At 26.8% G+C, this 18,415-nt stretch overlaps 4 protein-coding genes across 4 annotated transcripts; 3 read left to right on the plus strand and 1 right to left on the minus strand.

Moving 5' to 3' along the window:
• Positions 1 to 819: 819 nt before the first annotated feature.
• OCT59_017273 (uncharacterized protein) lies at positions 820 to 2,339 on the minus strand. Its single transcript, XM_025318874.2, has 4 exons — positions 1,974 to 2,339; positions 1,792 to 1,885; positions 1,474 to 1,711; positions 820 to 1,384 (listed from the first exon to the last, which is right to left on the minus strand). The coding sequence occupies exons 1-4, from the start codon at positions 2,210 to 2,212 to the stop codon at positions 1,065 to 1,067; spliced, it is 891 nt and encodes a 296-aa protein (XP_025175089.1). The 5' UTR covers positions 2,213 to 2,339; the 3' UTR covers positions 820 to 1,064.
• Positions 2,340 to 4,177: 1,838 nt separating this feature from the next.
• Positions 4,178 to 5,275, plus strand: OCT59_017274 (uncharacterized protein; the record flags this gene model as incomplete). The annotated part of the gene is made up of 3 exons (XM_025318873.2): positions 4,178 to 4,760; positions 4,870 to 5,018; positions 5,108 to 5,275. The coding sequence occupies 3 exons, from the start codon at positions 4,178 to 4,180 to the stop codon at positions 5,273 to 5,275; spliced, it is 900 nt and encodes a 299-aa protein (XP_025175088.1).
• Positions 5,276 to 5,899: 624 nt separating this feature from the next.
• OCT59_017275 (uncharacterized protein) lies at positions 5,900 to 9,415 on the plus strand (the record flags this gene model as incomplete). The annotated part of the gene is made up of 1 exon (XM_025318872.2): positions 5,900 to 9,415. The coding sequence occupies one exon, from the start codon at positions 5,900 to 5,902 to the stop codon at positions 9,263 to 9,265; it is 3,366 nt and encodes a 1,121-aa protein (XP_025175087.1). The 3' UTR covers positions 9,266 to 9,415.
• Positions 9,416 to 15,697: 6,282 nt separating this feature from the next.
• On the plus strand, positions 15,698 to 17,479 carry OCT59_017276 (uncharacterized protein; the record flags this gene model as incomplete). The annotated part of the gene is made up of 1 exon (XM_025318870.2): positions 15,698 to 17,479. One exon carries the CDS (start codon positions 15,698 to 15,700, stop codon positions 17,477 to 17,479), a length of 1,782 nt encoding a protein of 593 aa, XP_025175085.2.
• Between the last annotated feature and the right edge of the window lie 936 nt (positions 17,480 to 18,415).

Consider the following 18,415-nt stretch of genomic DNA (forward strand, 5'->3'; position numbering starts at 1 on the left):
TTAAATTAAGTTCCAGTAAAAAAAGATTAACTGTTAACATCCGAATTAGGAAAACAAATCAAGTTTATATAAATATATAACGAGATAGATCGGATAGATCGTCACTTTTTAACGTGGTGAATCACGCGACTAATGTATGAAATTTATGAAATTAAAGTTTATTACGCGTTAATTTCTTTTGAAAATTACAATAAATTGCAAATTACTTGAAAAGAGAGTAATACGATAAGAAAAAAAAAAAGCTCTTAAACTTCAGAACTTCCAAACTTCCAAACTTCCAAACTTTAAAACTTCCAAACTCTATTTTCAATATAGCCTAAACTTATTCGATTTTCGTTATGTATCTCTCCTATAAATATATATATATAAGGAAATTTCTCATGATCTTGATCAATGAATTAAAAATTTTGTACTTTATTATTTACAAAAAAAAAAATCGGATTTATTCCCGATTAAAAAAAAAATGTAAAAATGTAAATTTCTAATATTTCTAATATTACATTGCACCTAAATAAAATGTGATTTCAAATTTGTAATAGAACACAAATAATTTTTCTGATCGAAAAGGATTATAAATACGTAGATCGTCATTTGTCGATCACAACAATTATATTATCTAGGGGGGCCGAAATGACGACAGGTCATGGATTTTGAAAATCTCCATAAAAAAAAACTGATGTGCAATGAAGTAATATTTTAGGGGGAAATCTTTGTTGCATATCTTATAAAATGATTGGTTGCACGTGATTAAGGTGGTAGTAATAGAAATGATGTCACTATAATTTTAAAAAAGGCATAAAACCCGAAGAAATTAATTTTGACCAATCATATTTTATTTCGCATAATTTGTACATATTTATCTTACATACTCTGTTTTTAAAATAGAGAGAATAGAGAAAGAAAAATACACATAATATATATAATACACATAATTACACATAATTACACATAATACACATAATACACATAATACACATAATACACCATAATACACATAATGATACAAAAAAAAAATAATTTACATATAAATACAGATCTTAAAAGAGATATAGCATAGATTAACATTAACATATTTTTTTTTGAGCCCAAAATCGGTAACTTTTATCATATCCTTTGTTCTTGGCAATATCATCGATTGCAACATCAACTAAATAATCATATTCACCTTCATTAAATTGAATTTCTGATATTGCATTTGATAAATTTTTTGCACCCCATATTATCATTTTTCCATAAGCTTCATATATTTTTCCACCCCAAGAAATTTTTGCTTCTCTTTCATCACATTTAATATTAGTCAATTTATCATTTGTATATAAAAATCTTGGAATATGTGGAGTTATAATAAGTTCAATTCCTTTTTCTTCTCTCAGTTTATCGACGACTAATAAAAAAAAAAGATAAATAATTTTAAAAATTTAAATAAATTATATAAAAAATAAAATTTTAAAAAAAAATTAAAAATCAATTTACTTCTTGTTCTCCAATTCCGAACTATTTCTGTCTCATTATACCAAAGTATATCTCTTTCCATTATTTCGATCCATCCATCTGGTTTACATACTCGAACTAATTCGTCTATTGCTTCAGGCCAATCATCCATTGTAATAGCAAACATCATGAATCGCATATAAACGAAATCAAATGTATTATCTTCAAAAGGTAGCCTTTTAACCTCTCCAGTAAAAAAATTCGTGTTTTCGGGTTTTATCTGAATAAATATTTTTTGTTAGTAAAAATAATTAAATTATGCGGATTGCGGATTTCAAAAAGTAAATTAATTTTATTTACCGTTTGAGGAAAATTAGCGACAATATCTATTCCCGTGAAAGTACTTTCTCTGTACTTATCAGCCATCTCTAAAACCCAGACACCGGGACCACACCTAGAAAATATATAAAAAATGTTAAATATAACACACACACATATATATATATATGCACATGTATAAAATATAGCATATATTGACTTACCCAACATCCAATACTTTAGCACCACTTTTCAATAAATCTTTTACAGGAGAAGAAAAATTGGATTCCCATATATGTTGAAAGATATAATGTTGTACTGTTAATCGATCAACTTCATCATTATCAGAAGGGAAAATATAAGAAGCATAATATTTTCTTTTATTAATACATTCATGTATGTATTCATCTCGACTACCCCTCCTGAATCTTGGTAACGGTACTTTTGAATGAGATTTACCCATTTTTTAAATTTCAATTGAATTTCCGTTAAAATTTTCGTGAGAGAGATAAGAGGAGATATTTGAAAGTTTATATAAAACTTTTTTTAGGGGAATTCATGAAAATTTAGATAATATATTTTTTTCCCTCAACTAAATCTCAAAAGTAAAAGCAAAGTTCCCATATTTATAAGAAAAAAAAATTTAATATTGAAGATCAATTTAATTTTTCTATTTTTAAATGATAATTGAAGTACTTTTAACCATAAAGGAGAAACATATTTTTTAAAGATCAGCTGCCGAAACAATTATGCTTACAATATTGTTTTAGTTATTATTTTAGGTAATGTGTCCTTTTAAGTAAAATGATTAACGTCAATCTTATGGGGATGATGTGAAGAATGAAAGTCACGAAAAAAAAGAGGAACCTTTACCTGCTAATTATCGTCAGTACCGTGTGATAAAATGATCATAGCTTTTGAAAAATTTTTATTTTATATAATTTATATAAATTCATATTTCTCGAATATTACATGTGAATCTCACTTTATTTTCTTCTTTTTGAGTGTTAGGGGACGTGAAATTTTTCTCATACCCTTAAAGTGATATTCCTTTACATAACTAACCAGATTGGTAATTTTATGACATAATTTCATAAGAAATTTAGTGAATATTTTATTAACGGATATTAACGTACGATTTATTTGTTTTTTTCACGTATCTTATTAATAAATACGAAATTCCCCACAATCTAGATCAACTGAATTAAGTTAGGATTAGAAGAATTATTAAAAATTGAAAATTACGCAAAACAAAGAGCGACAAATTATGTAATTCGGTAATTCCCGAGATGGATATAATACAATAAGCTTTTATTAAGATATGTATAACATGCTTAATAATTTATAACCGAAATTAGGGATATTTTATGAAATACCCTCTCAGATCTTAAGAATAATTAAAACTTTAATCAGTCTGATTTATTTGTATTGGTTTAAATTCCATCCAGTCGGGTTCATATCTGTTGAGTTTTATAATAATGTACACTTGTATTTTTTTATATAGTAAATAACTTACTATAGGCATAGAGTATAATAAAATGATAGTGATAATGAATTTTAATCTCCAGCTCATGGGATTGAGGGTGAAATGTAAATAAAAAAATTTTTCCGTAATTATAAGGCGGGGGGAAGGGGAAAGGTCCTTTTTTTTTTAAAAAAAAAACCGGTTTTCGGGATTCCTCGTTTTTATTTGGATTTTTTTTTAAAAAAAATACTTTTGGGGGAAGGAGGCGTAAAACCGGTTATTGATTATCATTATTCAGGGATATTGTTGAAACAGTTACGGTATTTTTAATATTTTTTAAATATTTATTCCTTTTATTGAAAGATTTACAAAAAAGATCCTAACTGGCCATTCCGCAAATGAAAGATTTTAAATCGATAATTCCATTCCATGGAATCCATGTCATTGTTCCTTTATTTCTGCCAAACCTAAAAAAGAAACTTTCCTCTTATATTTTTCATTGAGGCGAAATTTTGTGATTTTTTTAAAACTTAATAAAGTCTCTATCAAACTTTATATTATTATGTAAAAGATATGTAAATATAACGTAAGAAATTTGAAAATCATTTTCCATTGAACTAATTGGTTAAGAGAATATGACCTTAGATTTATTTATTTATTTTTTTTTTCTTTTTTTGAAATTTTATTTTTTCTTTTTTGTGTTTAATGATTTTACTTTTGTTTTTTTCCTGGAGAAAAAAAAAAGAAAAAAAAAAGTTTCGAATAGAAAAATAGAAAAAAAAGTTGTACAAAAAAAATAAATAAAATAAAATAAATATAAATTGTGTATCCATAACAAATATTTATTATTATAAAAATTCGATAAAATTTCTCAATTTTCCAAATTTCTTATTTTCTTGGCTAACTTTTATTCCTTCCTTTTTTTTTATTTTTTTATTTTTTTATATATATATTTTTTAAAAAATGAATAACGATAAGAATTGTGCGGAATCTTATAAGATTATGGGTGGTAGAAGATATCTTAGTGAAGAAAATACTAAATATTATTTACCAAATGATGAAATGGAAATTAGTAGAGTAAATTTAGAACATAAATTATTAAGATATATTTGGCAAGGAAATTTTTCATCAAATATTGAAGAAAGATTAATTAAAGGAAATACAAAAGTGATAGATTTAGGTTGTGGAACAGGTCAATGGGCAATTGATATGTCATCAAAATATCCATTATCAACTTTTATTGGTATAGATATTACTGCTTCATTATTCCCTTCAGATGATGAAAAACCTAATAATTTGGCATTTTTACAACATAATCTTATAGAAAATCCTGGAGTTCCTTTTCCAGATAGAATTTTCGATTTCACATATATGAGAAATTTAGCATTTGGTCTTAATGATTATAATGGCTGGTTTCATGTAATAAATGAAGCTGTTAGAGTAACTAATTTAAATGGATGTATTGAAATTATGAATTATGATTTATATAGAGATTTTACTAAGGAAATTCATGCAGGTCCTATATTTAGTAAATTACATGCTTCAAGTAAGTATAGTTCAATTGTAAAGTACCTTACCGGACAAGCTTACCCGTAAGATTTTCCTTAAAAAGATTCTTTCATTTACTATTTTCTTTTTCTTTTTTTCTTTTTTAGTGAACGAATTACATGAAAAGGATAACATAAAAATGCCTACAGCATCTGATGTAATGGAATATTTAAGGCGAACAAATCAAATTACTAATATACAAGTGGAAGAACAAGTAACTCCATTGGGTTCCTGGGGTGGTAAATTAGGAGAATTTGTAAGCATCTAATTATATTAAACTTAAAAATTTCATTATACTATAAAATATCATAAAATTCTAATATCTAATATCATTTTTTTTTCTAGATGTTACTAAATGTTACTATGACATTAAAAGGATTTAAAGTATTTTTACAACCATTAATGAATATATCGGGAGATGAATATGATAATCTGTTGAATGAGATAAGAAATGAGTGTGCAAAATATAAAACACGTTGTTTTACTTACAGAATATATGGAATCAAGTCTTAAAAAAAAAACTTGATAACTTTATTATTTATTTATTATTTATTTATTTATTTATACTTTCCTTTTTCTTTTTTCCTTTTTTTTTCTTATCATTAAATCGGTATTCAATGTATCACATTTTTAAAATAATAATTTATATTATTTTATATTATTGGCTTATTCATGCAATTTGGCAAAAATACCGCACCATAAAATATTACCTTTATTATGTTTGGGCAAAAATGCCTCAAACTTAAATAATAAATAATCTGCGTGCATTATTGATGGCAAAAATCCCTCATGTAACCATTTTAGTATGTTTATAGTATTTCAACGCGCTTATATTATGCGTTTGTTTATTTAGATTTTGCGAGTATATTCTGTGGACAAAAGTCCTTTTATATATTTATAATCATTCAAATTTTCAAACTATTTTTACCGATCATCTTTTTTATTTGTGTAAGTGTAAGTAAACAACTTCCAAAAAGATTTAAATAGAACCAAAATCCCCTAAAAAAAAAAAAAAAAAATTCTTTTTTTTCAACCATTTTTTTTTTTCGAAACAAAAAAAAAAAAAAAAAATACAACAATAAAAACCATTACTATTATACCACCATATTACCTTTGAACGAAAGACAGAAAAAAACAATGGAGGATTTAACAGATGTGATAGTTATACCAGTTAAGGGGATGACGTGTAATTCATGCGTTAACTCCATATCAATTACTTTAAACAAATTATCAGGCGTATCAAAAGTAATTGTTAGTCTTGAAAATGAAGAAGCAACAATTACTTATGATTCAAATAAATTAACAAAATCAGAAATTATTGAAACAATTGAAAATTGTGGTTATGAAGCCATTGATCCTTCATTAAAAAAAAATAATATCATTACTTTGCCTGTTAAAGGTATGACTTGTAATAGTTGTGTTAATAGTATTAATTCTGTATTAAAATCTGCTGATGGTGTTATTAGTGTTGATGTTTCTTTAAAGGATGAACAAGTTAAAGTTGAATATGATACGATGAGAATAACTGAGGATAAAATTATCGAGGCTATTGAAAATTGTGGTTACGATGTACCTAAATCATCTTCATCTACTTCCAATACAACTTCCAATTCACCATCTTCACCATCACAAGCACAAGCACAATCATCATCATCATCATCATCAAGTCTTTCTTCTCCTAGAAATCCAACAAATTATGACGCATTAACCTTATCATCAATTAGTACTCATGATTTTGATCCTAACAAATTACGTGTATGCAAATTATCTGTTCATGGTATGACATGTGCATCTTGCGTACATAGTATAGAAAATGTTTTAAAAAGTGAAATCGGGATAACATCAGTTCAAATATCTTTAATAGTGGAAAGAGCGACCGTAGAATATGATCCTGCTATAATTAATGAACAAAAAATAGCAAATATGATAAATGATCTTGGTTTTGAAGCTGCTCCAATTCCGGAACAACGTGAAGATACCGTAGAATTACGTATTCATGGTATGAATATACCATCAGATGCTATTTCAATTGAACAAAAATTAGTACAAATTCCAGGAATAATTTCTGCTCCAATAAACTTTGAAAAATTTACAGCAAAAATTCAATTTGATAAGGAAGTGATCGGTTTACGTGATATAGTTTATAAAATTGAAGAAATGGGTTATAACGCTTTAATTAATGATGATAGTCATGATGTTCAATTAGAATCTTTATCACGTACAAAAGAAATTATTGAATGGCGTAAAGCTTTTTTTTGGTCTTTAATTTTTGCTATTCCTGTTTTCTTAATTTATATGATTTTCCCTGAATTTTCTTGGGGAAGAAAACTTGTTGATATTGAATTAATTCCTGGTCTTTATAGTGGTGATTTAATTAGTTTGATTCTTACAATACCCGTACAATTTGGTGTTGGTAAAAGATTTTATGTTATCTCTTATAAAGCACTTAAACATAAGACAGCTACTATGGATGTTTTGGTAGTTATAGGTACTTCAGCAGCATTTTTCTATTCCACTTTCATGATGGTATATACAGTTTTCATAGATCCAACTTATCCAAGACAACCTGTTTTCTTTGATACATCTACAATGTTAATTTCTTTCATTGCACTTGGAAGATATTTAGAAAATAAGGCAAAAGGTCAAACATCAACAGCTTTATCAAAATTAATGTCATTAACTCCTTCTAGTACTACAATTCTTTTAAGAAACAAAGACACAGGTGAAATAATTGGTGAAAATAAAATTCCAACAGAATTAATTCAAGTAGGAGATTTGGTTAAGATTGTTCCAGGAGATAAAATTCCAGCTGATGGTGTAGTTGTTAAAGGTGAATCTACTGTAGATGAAAGTATGGTAACAGGAGAAGTAGTTCCTGTAAAGAAATTTCCTGGTGAAAATATGATAGGAGGAACCGTTAATGGTTCAGGTAGTTTTGAAATGGAAATTACAAGAGCAGGAAAGGATACTGCGTTAGCACAAATTGTTAAATTAGTTGAAGAAGCACAAACATCAAAAGCTCCAATACAAGAATTCGCTGATACTGTAGCGGGATATTTTGTACCTGTTGTCGTTATCTTGGGAATTCTTACATTCGTTGTATGGATGATATTATCTTCAGTATTAACAAATTTACCTGATATTTTTAATGATGAATCAAGTAGGTTCATGGTCAGTTTAAAATTAAGTATATCAGTTATAGTTGTAGCATGTCCTTGTGCTCTTGGATTAAGTACACCTACAGCTGTAATGGTTGGAACAGGAGTTGGTGCACAAAATGGAATTCTAATTAAAGGAGGAAATTCTTTAGAATCAGGATATAAAGTAACAAAAGTTATTTTTGATAAAACCGGTACTTTAACAAAAGGAAAATTAGATGTCGCTCATCATGAATTAATGAGTGATAATTTGGAATTTACACGTGAAATATTTTTTGCTTTGGTTGGAGCTGCAGAATCATCAAGTGAACATCCTTATGGTAAAGCTATAGTTAATCATGCAAAACAATTACTTGAAGTTGAAAATATTGATGCGGAATTAAGTAATTTTGAAGCTATTGCCGGAATGGGTATTAAATGTAACGTAATATTAAATCAATCATATTCTTCCGTACCTTCAATGTCAAAGAACACTTCAACTATAGGGAAATCTTATAAAGTTGTGGTAGGAAGTGTTAAATTCCTTACACAAAATTATCATATTGACGTTCCAATTGATTTTATAAAAACGAAAGAAGGACATGAGAGACTTGGAAGAACTGTGGTAGTAGTAGCTATTGATAATAAATTTATTGGATTAATTTGTTTATCAGACATTATTAAACCTGAAGCAAGATTAGCTGTAGGAGCTTTACATAGTATGGGAATTAAAGTTGCTATGGTAACAGGAGATCAACAACTTACGGCTGAAGCTATCGCATCACAATGTGGAATAAACGAAATTCATGCTGGGGTTTCACCAAAAGGAAAAACTCTTATAGTTAAATCATTACAAAGTGAAGGTGTACGTGGTAATGTTGTAGCTATGGTAGGAGATGGTATAAATGATTCTCCCGCTTTAGCCGCCGCTGATGTTGGAATTGCTTTATGTTCTGGTACTGATATTGCTATGGAAGCTGCTGATATTGTTTTAATGAGAAATGATTTAGTAGATGTTGTGGCAGCTTTTGATTTATCTAGAACTATTTTTAAGAGAATTAAGTTGAATTTCGTTTGGGCTTGTCTTTATAACGTACTTGGAATTCCTTTCGCCATGGGTTTACTCTTACCTCTTGGTTTGTCTTTACATCCTATGATGGCTGGTGCCGCTATGGCTTTTAGTAGTGTTAGTGTTGTATGTAGTAGTTTAATGTTACGTTTCTGGAGTAAGCCAGAATGGATTATTAATTCAAAAGGTGCTGTCGTAAAAATTAAAACAAGAAATCGTTTAGCAGGTTCTTTGAAAAGGTTTTGGTATAGAATAATTGGCAAGAAAAGTTATACTAGACTTCATAATGAGAATTAAGAGAATATTTACGCGAGAATAAGGATTATTTGTTGGGAATTATTTCGAACAAGTCATGTGAAAAGTACGCGACAAAAAAAAAAAAAAAAAATTCAATGTAATACAACATATCATTAAATCATTAAAAGATATTATTTTATTATTTTTAAAATACTTTATTTAATTGATATTTAAAAATTTTATCTTTATCAATTGTCATACATGCATGCAAACGTATTTATATTATAACATTGATAATATTGTTTCAAACTTTCACCCGATTGTGTTTTTGAATAAAAAAGATTTAGTTTAAGTTAGATATTATTGTGTGATTTTTATTTGTGCAATTGTTATTAAGATCAAACATAAGCATGAGAAAATTTTAAAGATTTTAGCAAAGATTTACCGGATTTATAGTAGATTAGATGCTAACAAGTATTTTTTTTTTTTACAAAACCTAATAGAGATAGAGGACACAAACTATTTAGATAAGGCACATGAAGCAGATGGTATGTATGGTTACATAATTGAAATTAATTCCAAAACAAGTGTTTTATAATAAATGTTATCCTTGATTTAGTGGTATACCTTTGCGGAATCAATGTAAAATGGGTTGATATATTTTATGAGCATCTAATCTTTTTCCTTCATCCGGGTTTTTAATTAGCCTCCCTTCCCTTCCCCCCCCCTGTTCAATTTATTTTGGTTAAATGAAATGAAAAAAAAATTTATTAATCATACGATACTATGGATCTTATGATAATTGTCAAACAAAAAAAGGGGGGGATTAATCATATTTCACTAGAAAAGAATTAAAATAAGAAAGATTTGATTTAACATACGTTATTTTATTGACAACGCGACATTTCACGTTTTCATGTTATTGGTACATTTTACATTTAAGAAAAAAATCACGCAAGATTCCTTGTTACAATATTTTTTTTTTTTATTATTACTCCCCTACATGTGGGGCGAATTGGGTTCAAGTCTTACCGAATATTATGGTACATTACATCAATTCGGCTGGGTAATACTATTTTAATATGAATAAAATTTGGTGTAATAAATTTCACAAATACTCCAAATTATCTGGAATAATTACGCCCCATGTATAATCACTCAATATCTTTAATACCCGACTTTCTTTAAAATATCTTTTATTCATTCTTTCGGCAACTCAAGTAATACAAAAATAATAAAGTAATATGAATCAAAATGTTACATTGCGGCGTAACATGATCCTCTCATTATTTACACTGACTAATTCCACAATCCACTATAATAATGATATTTACTAGAATGTTGGAAACATGTTTGACTTCACATATGATCCAAATGTCATATGATGATCAACATATCAGATATCAACGTATAAAGTTTCGTAATAAAAACTTTGGAATAATGATCATTAATAAATTATTTCTAAATAATCCTTCCAATTCTTCAATTCGACCACTTCAACACATATTATACCAATATACATGTATGTGTGAAATATTGTAGGAAGAAAAGATTAAAAGGTCCAATTCCGATGAAAAGTTATCGGAGCTTCCAAGATCATTGTACTATAAGAAATAAAGAAAGATCAATTGAACCCATTAAAAAATAAATGAAAAAGTATTATATATATGCATATATACATACATATTATGAGGCATTTGCTAGGATAACAACAAGTTATTAGCATAATAATATCCACTAAACTTATGATTATACAAAGACAAATGTGTAAAAAGAAATAATGACTAACTTTTAACCGTCCTCGTTATAGTTCTTTCAGGATTGATTGATATCCAATTATCATCGGAGTCGTTGTAATTAAGTTATATTTTATAAATATAATAAAGTTAAAAAGTAAGTCGGTGATCTCACCTAAACAAATTATACTTAATCGTTGTGCATTAGGATCCACCTCGGGTATATATTATCATTATATTTTTAGTTAAGTATGATGTATGTTGACTTCTTAACTATATAATCAGCAACGAACTCAATATACTATTAGAACTGGTTGAAAATTATAAATTGGATAACCTCTCTTATATTCATAACTTTGATTTTCCAGTAATAATATCCATACATCAGTATATAAGATATCTAAAATGATAATATTATTATTAATATACGATGGTTTACCTAAGAAAAATATAAAATATATACATGCGGATTTGTTTTTAAATAATTATTTAAACATAAATATAATCCAGCTTCGATGAACATAATCCCGTTTTGTAATGCTTTAAAGCGATCTTACTAATTAATCCTACTTATTAATCCTTTTTGGTTTAGTAAACTTTTTTTGAAATAAGCAAACCATATAAATTCAGTTATTTAACATTTCAAATTTTGAAACATGATCAGGTAACAGTTTTAATAAGAATTTTATTCTGTAACCCATGATCATTTTTTTTTTCTTATTTCACTATGTTTGAAGTAATGCCTAAAATTAAATAATATCCTCATTGAGATCATATTGATATTTCTTTCTTTCCAGAAGAATATTAAGAATATTTAATTACAGGTTTTCTAAATAGTTCTAGAAAATGTTATGAAGGAATTTGAACGTGGTTGGTATCAAGAGCCGAAAAAGAATTTGCAATTGCTGGTAATAAGCAACATTACAGGGTTCAAAAGTTATTCCATAAATTGTAAATCGTTTACCAATCTTTTAATTCTTAAGTTTCATCACGTGTAGAGAAGTACAGAATGGAAGACGACTTATTCATTCTTCTTTTCCTTAAATTACATAAATTACAAGAGGATCAAAAAACTGTAAAATAAGAGATTGCTCTCATATTTCGCGTTAAGAGGTGAAAATGAAGTTAACGTGTAACAGAAACTTGAGATTGTGTCACAGAAGATTTCGACATCACATGAGACAATTGAGACATACAATGTCACGGGAGTATTAAGTAAATTAATGATAGTATGTATTGATAGTATGTAAGTTTGTAAAGTATAAATTTTTTTACACTTGTACATAGGTTAGGGTTAGGATTAGTCAGGATTAGGGTTCTGTGTATGTACGGAAAAAATCTTTTTGGAAGGGTTACTAACTTGTGTTTCAATTTACTAAATACTCATCATTAACCGGTTAATTAATTAATTGGTTAATTTGTGATGTGAGATGGTAAAACCGGTATATGTTTTTTTTTTCAATTGTCCGAAAAGCCTTAACCGGTTAATAACTTTTGGCCATTCTGGCCGACATTAAAATTTGACTGGAATTAATGTATTTTAGCACTTATAAAAATTAAATATATTTTCTCTGTTACAATTTCGCTAAAATACTGTACTGTCATAATCTCATACTTTAACTAGATAAATTAATCGGTTAACAGATAGGTTGTTCATCATAACTGGACCTAAACTTTAGATAGATCTGTAGACTATGTACGCCTCCTGCCGTCAAGATCTCAGAGTGATTTTTAGTTATTCCCGAGTTCCTTGTATTAATTAATCGAAGAAAAAGCCTATTGGTCTGATTGCATTTACTGCAATGGACAAACAAAAAAATGATATGATAGTTGTTACGGAAACTAATTTTGATGTAAAAAGGAACTAACTGACCTATTTTACATTCATCATTTCTTCTTTTATCAGGAATGTATCCTTATTAGATTTTATAGATGATCAAGCCATTCCTAAAATTCATTTAATATTTTAATTCTCGTTCTCACGATCAAGATTAAAAAGATTGATGTTAAACCGCATCTGATGACATTACCAGGATTGATAGATAGTAAGTTATATCAACATATATATTTTTTTAGGAATTTAAGATCATAGAATGATAAATTTCATCTCATCAAGACGTATTTAATCCCGACGATCAGAATACAAACCCGACGTTCACAATCCTGACAAATCGCAATCCCGACATGGCACTAATATCCTTTTAAAAAATCAGTACATTGTATTTATTATATTTATTAAAAATAAAAAATTATCATTATATGTCTTATAAAAATATTTAGATGATACTTAATTTGCGACGTATTATCGCAGTTTTCAGAATTCTGTGTACGTTGTGATTACTGAGTGATTGTAATTACAGGACGATTACAGGATGATTACAGGACAACATTGTCTGATTTTTGTCCGGTAATCGTCCTGTAATCTAGTAATCTAATAATTTTTTTTATCAGATGGGTAGCACAATTTTGAAAAGCGCAATAATAAATTTTTACAATAAAAAACATTTTAAAATTCTTGCGAAACGCTTTAAAAATTGCTACATACAGTATCTGGATTTTGAATGGTTTCAGTAATTTTATATTTCTAGAGCCAATAGATGACCAGATATTACAGTTTAAAGAATTTGATTTCTATTAGTCGTTTGAAAAGCTTTCTTTATAGATTCTTTACAGTAATTCTTTAATTCTAATTAATTATTTTACTTGGATAATATTATTATTATAAAAATATATATTTTTTTTAATAAAATATTGTAAAAAAAAAAATGCATCGACAAAAAATTCATTTAACACTAGTTCTCATGATCAAGATTTTACGATTATCGATTTAATTTATTTTTCTTATAAGTTGTTAAAAAAAATGCATCGACAAAGCCATTCCTAATTCATTTAGTTCCAGTTCTCATGATCAAGATTATTAGATTTAATAAATTTATTGATAAATTTATCTTTCTTATATCATTTATTTCTAGTTCTCACGATCAAGATTTTACGATTTGATAAATTTACCAATTTATTGATATGTTTATAATTGGCATCGGCTTAATATTCTTATTTTTGTGATTAAGAGATGGATCATATAATACATCGAAAAAGAAAAAAGCGTAAAATGACAATGCAACATTGTATTACTTTCATATTATTACATCATAATGCAACATTATATCACTTTTATATCATTTTTATCGCTTTTATTTTAAATCATTGAGGAAAAACATCGATTATGATGCATTGTATGCATTGTTTAAAAACTATTATTTAAATGGTTATTTTGCTTTGACTTCAAATTCATTCAATTCATCGATTCACTCGATTTACTATTAATTTCAAAAGTTTTTGGTTTTCACCTTAATCTCTAAAAAATTCTTTTTGAAAAAAAAAGGATCAATTCGTAACGCATACTCATTCGTAACAATCTCTATTTTACTTTTTCTCGTAATTCTGCTCCTTTAATTATGGATAAAAGGCAATTTTTAACAACACAAATATACAAATCAACAATCATTAAATACTGCGAATTAAGAAGCAAAATTAAGTCAACTTGATGTTTCAGCTTACGACTGACAATGAATCTGCTAATTCTTATAATTCTGATCAGGCGAATACTTTAGTCGTTTCCTAGCGTAATATCAATGCATTGGGATGGATTAATTAGAACTACACCTTACTTGACTTCTAGTAGAGTAAATGGTTTGGCTGCTGGTCATGGTTCTTTTGCTAATGTTAATGCATTTGGGGTTTAAAAACTTTAAAAAATACGTATATATGTAATCTGGGTCTCCATTTCACTGACAAATCATTTCACCGACAATTACCTCACCGATAGACGTTTCGACGACAGGGTCATTTCGCAGACAAATGTTTCGCCAACAACCATCTCACCGACAAGGGAATTTAGGAAAAGAGTTAGGTTTAGGTAAGAAGATTAGGGTTAGGATTAGGAATTAAGGGTAGAATTAGGGTAAGGGTAAGTTAGGGTAAGTGGATCAAAACTGCCGGTGAAATGACTGTCGATGAGATAATTGTCGGTGAAATGATTGTCGCCAGACCCCATGTAAGGGATGTAATTTATTATAGTATTAAAGGAAATTTTATATATCATTATATTTTTATACTTTTTAAACAAACAACAAATAAAATTTTAGTTTTCTATAATTGAAAAATATATGGTTTTTATGATAACTTTGAAATCGTGTATTCGTGCAATTCCGAATCATGAATAACCAATTACACAGGCATCCGATATATCAAAATTACGAACTGTCAGTTATATATCATCGGTCTCAATTTAATGCAATTATAAAATGAAATTACAATTTGAGAATCGTAAATTTCTATTGTTATATAAACTCGGATACTAATATAATCATATTGAAATAATTTTAATTTTAACAATCGATTGGTTTAAGTTGTTCAAAGTAAATCATCATTAAATAATAAAAGAGTAACAATATTACTTATATATTATATCTCCAATTAGATTACAAATGAATTTAAAAATAATGTAAAACTTTAAAAATCTAATTGGTTAATGATAAATAGTACAAGATTGATATGTTGATGTACATAATAAATTATGTACTTCGTTTAATGAGTTTGTACCAGTTAAAAACGTTTTTATACTGGAAGTTTAAAAGAATATTATAATATAATAATATTAAATAATAATAATAACAATAAATTTCAATTCTTTTTTTTTCTTTTTTTCCTTTTTTTTTCATAGAATAATATTTTATTTAATATAATCCTATTTAATATGAAAAGTTTCAAGTCTCAAACAAAGTCTCCTTCAAGACTTTCAGTTTCGTCCATAACACCTATTAAAAAAACTGGTACAATGACAACTACAACAACAACAACAACTAATACAAAGACAAAACCTAAAACAACAACAATAAAATCTTTAAGTACTAATAGAGAATCAAAAGTAACAACGACTTTATCCAAAGTTTCAACAACAACAAAGAATCCATCATCGACAACTGTTAAAACTTCAAACACTTTAACAGGTAAAAATTTACCAAAAGAAAACAAAAGTTCAAGAAAAACAACATCTACAACATCTATAACAGTTAAAAAGAAAACAAGAGAAAAACAAGAGAAAGAGAAAGAGAAAGAGAAAGAGAAAGCGAAAGCGAAAGAAAAAGTTAAAAAGATTTCGACCAATTTACCAATTTTAGAAAATGAAGTGAAAAGTCCAATTAGAACAGAAATTAATAGTGTTATGAATGAAATACAAAAATTTCGAACCAATTTACATGAACTCAGTAGAGTACAAGAAATAAGGAATGAGGATGAAAATATAACATCATCATCAACAACTCAAGATGAAATAATGATTCAAGCGGTACAAAATCAATTATCAGTAGTAAGACAACATATTACATCAATAATGGATAATTATAAATCGGATGAAAATTTATTAACAGTTATTATGACATATAATGAAGAAGTTAATATAGCATTACAAGAGGCATTACAAGAAGTACCAAAATTATATCAATCACAATTAAAACCTCCACCTTCACCATCATCATCATCTTCTTTATCATCCCAATTTAATGATTATATTTCAATTAATGATCCTCAACAAATTATTGAATCTCAAAGAATACAAATTCAATTTCTTGAAAAAGCAAATTTTAATAATGTTATTCAATTAATTAATGATATAGAAAGATGTCAATTAAGTTTGGAGAATTTTATTAAATTCAATGATATTAATATTAATTTAAATTTAATAGAATCAAAAATTCTTTTACGTAAATATGATATAAAAATTGATTTAGATAATTTATATGAAAAAAATATAAAATATTTTAATGTTTTATTAAGTCAAATATTACAAAGATTATTATTAGAAACTGTATTAGAACATTCTGATATTTATTTTACTGGTTCATTAGAAAATTTCAAATCAACTAATCAAAATAACGAAATCAATGAAATTGATGAAGAATTACTCAGTCCATATGATGCAATCGATTCACGTCATCATCATCATCATCATCACCATCACCATCACCATCACCATCATCATCATCATCAAATTACTAAAATAAATCCTGAGGTTTACGCTGTATTGGGATCAAATGGTTTTGATGGATTTGAACATCCTTTCGTTGAATTTGTTGGAGAAAAATTAATTGAAATAATTGAAAAATATTTTGATATAAAATATGATTCTAATTATATAGAAAATAGACAAAAATTTAATAATTTAGCAAATGAATTAATTCATAATATTATAAATGTTTTTTATTTTAGAATGAAATCACAAGATCCTACTGCTCAATATAAATGGTTAGAATTTGGTGAAGATTTAGATTTAGGTATTATGTCTATTATAAATTATAATACTTATTATAATAATTTTTCTTTACCTGGTGATTATATTAATGATGAGGATTTCGATGTGGTTGGAATTTGTTCTTTTCCTGCAATAGGAAAAAAGTTGAAAGATCAAGATAAATTTGAGGTTTATACTAAAGCAAAAGTTTTACCTAATAAGATTAGATTTGGTCATCATGATATTTAATTTTATTTAAAAGTCGCGTCACAAAAAAAAAAAAAATTTAATTTTTCTTTTTTTTTCCTTATTCTCCTAAAAAAAATAATTTTTTTTTTTTCCTAAAATAAAATAAAAAATTAATTAATCATCTTTTAAGGATTATTAAGTTTGGGCATGATGTTACTACATAAATAAATGTTGTGATCATTACAGTATGACAAGAAACAATAGCTGCGGAAAAAGTACGTGTCAGGTGAAAAATGCACTGTAATGTTTGAGTGAATGTATTAAATAAGTTTTAATGGTTTTGAATTGTTGTAAAATTACTCAAAAAAAAACAATAGATATTTTTATTTATGAAACATATTTGAAAAAATTAGATTTTCTTTTGATTTCATTTTAAAATTATTTGATATCATGAATTTCAGATGTAACAATAAATTTAAATGAGAAAATTGCTTATCTGATGAGGAAAAAAAATTAGTAGCTCAAACAATAAATTCCAATTAAGAAATGTTTTGGCAAAATGTGATCATCTATGTTATAAAAGGTTAATTTTTATTAAAAAAAGAAATTCTTTTGACTTTTTTTTTCTTCTTAAATATATAAATTTAGTAATTTGGATTTTATATTCAAAAAAGACTTTTTTACAAAATAATATTACAGATCGGATAATTTATAATACTTAGTAAAGTGCGTGGCTTGAGTGATATGACACAATGCAATATAAATCAAAATAGAGCCGTTTAAAATTACGTTCTATGACGCATTGTGCGGTACAAAACAATACAATACGTCATTATGACATCATTACGTCATTTAACGTTTCACGAAAAATATGAAAATAACCCTAAATTGCAGCGGAATTTAGATAGTAGCTTATTTTGGTCTTGGAATTGATTGAAATTGTATATTATAAATTTATACTAAATATTGAAAGGGAAAAATATTGCTGTAATCAGT

The sequence above is a fragment of the Rhizophagus irregularis genome, chromosome 26 (genome assembly GCF_026210795.1).
Source record: "Rhizophagus irregularis chromosome 26, complete sequence".
NCBI classification, from domain to species: Eukaryota; Fungi; Glomeromycota; class Glomeromycetes; order Glomerales; family Glomeraceae; genus Rhizophagus; species Rhizophagus irregularis.

Excerpts from the sequence above, each read along its gene's own strand:
- OCT59_017273 (XM_025318874.2), bottom strand. The coding sequence starts at position 2,212 with ATGGGTAAATCTCATTCAAAAGTACCGTTACCAAGATTCAGGAGGGGT. Across the intron at positions 1,886-1,973 it reads GCTAAAGTATTGGATGTTGG|GTGTGGTCCCGGTGTCTGGG; the intron begins GTAAGTCAATAT and ends TATATTTTCTAG. Across the intron at positions 1,712-1,791 it reads TCGCTAATTTTCCTCAAACG|ATAAAACCCGAAAACACGAA; the intron begins GTAAATAAAATT and ends ATATTTATTCAG.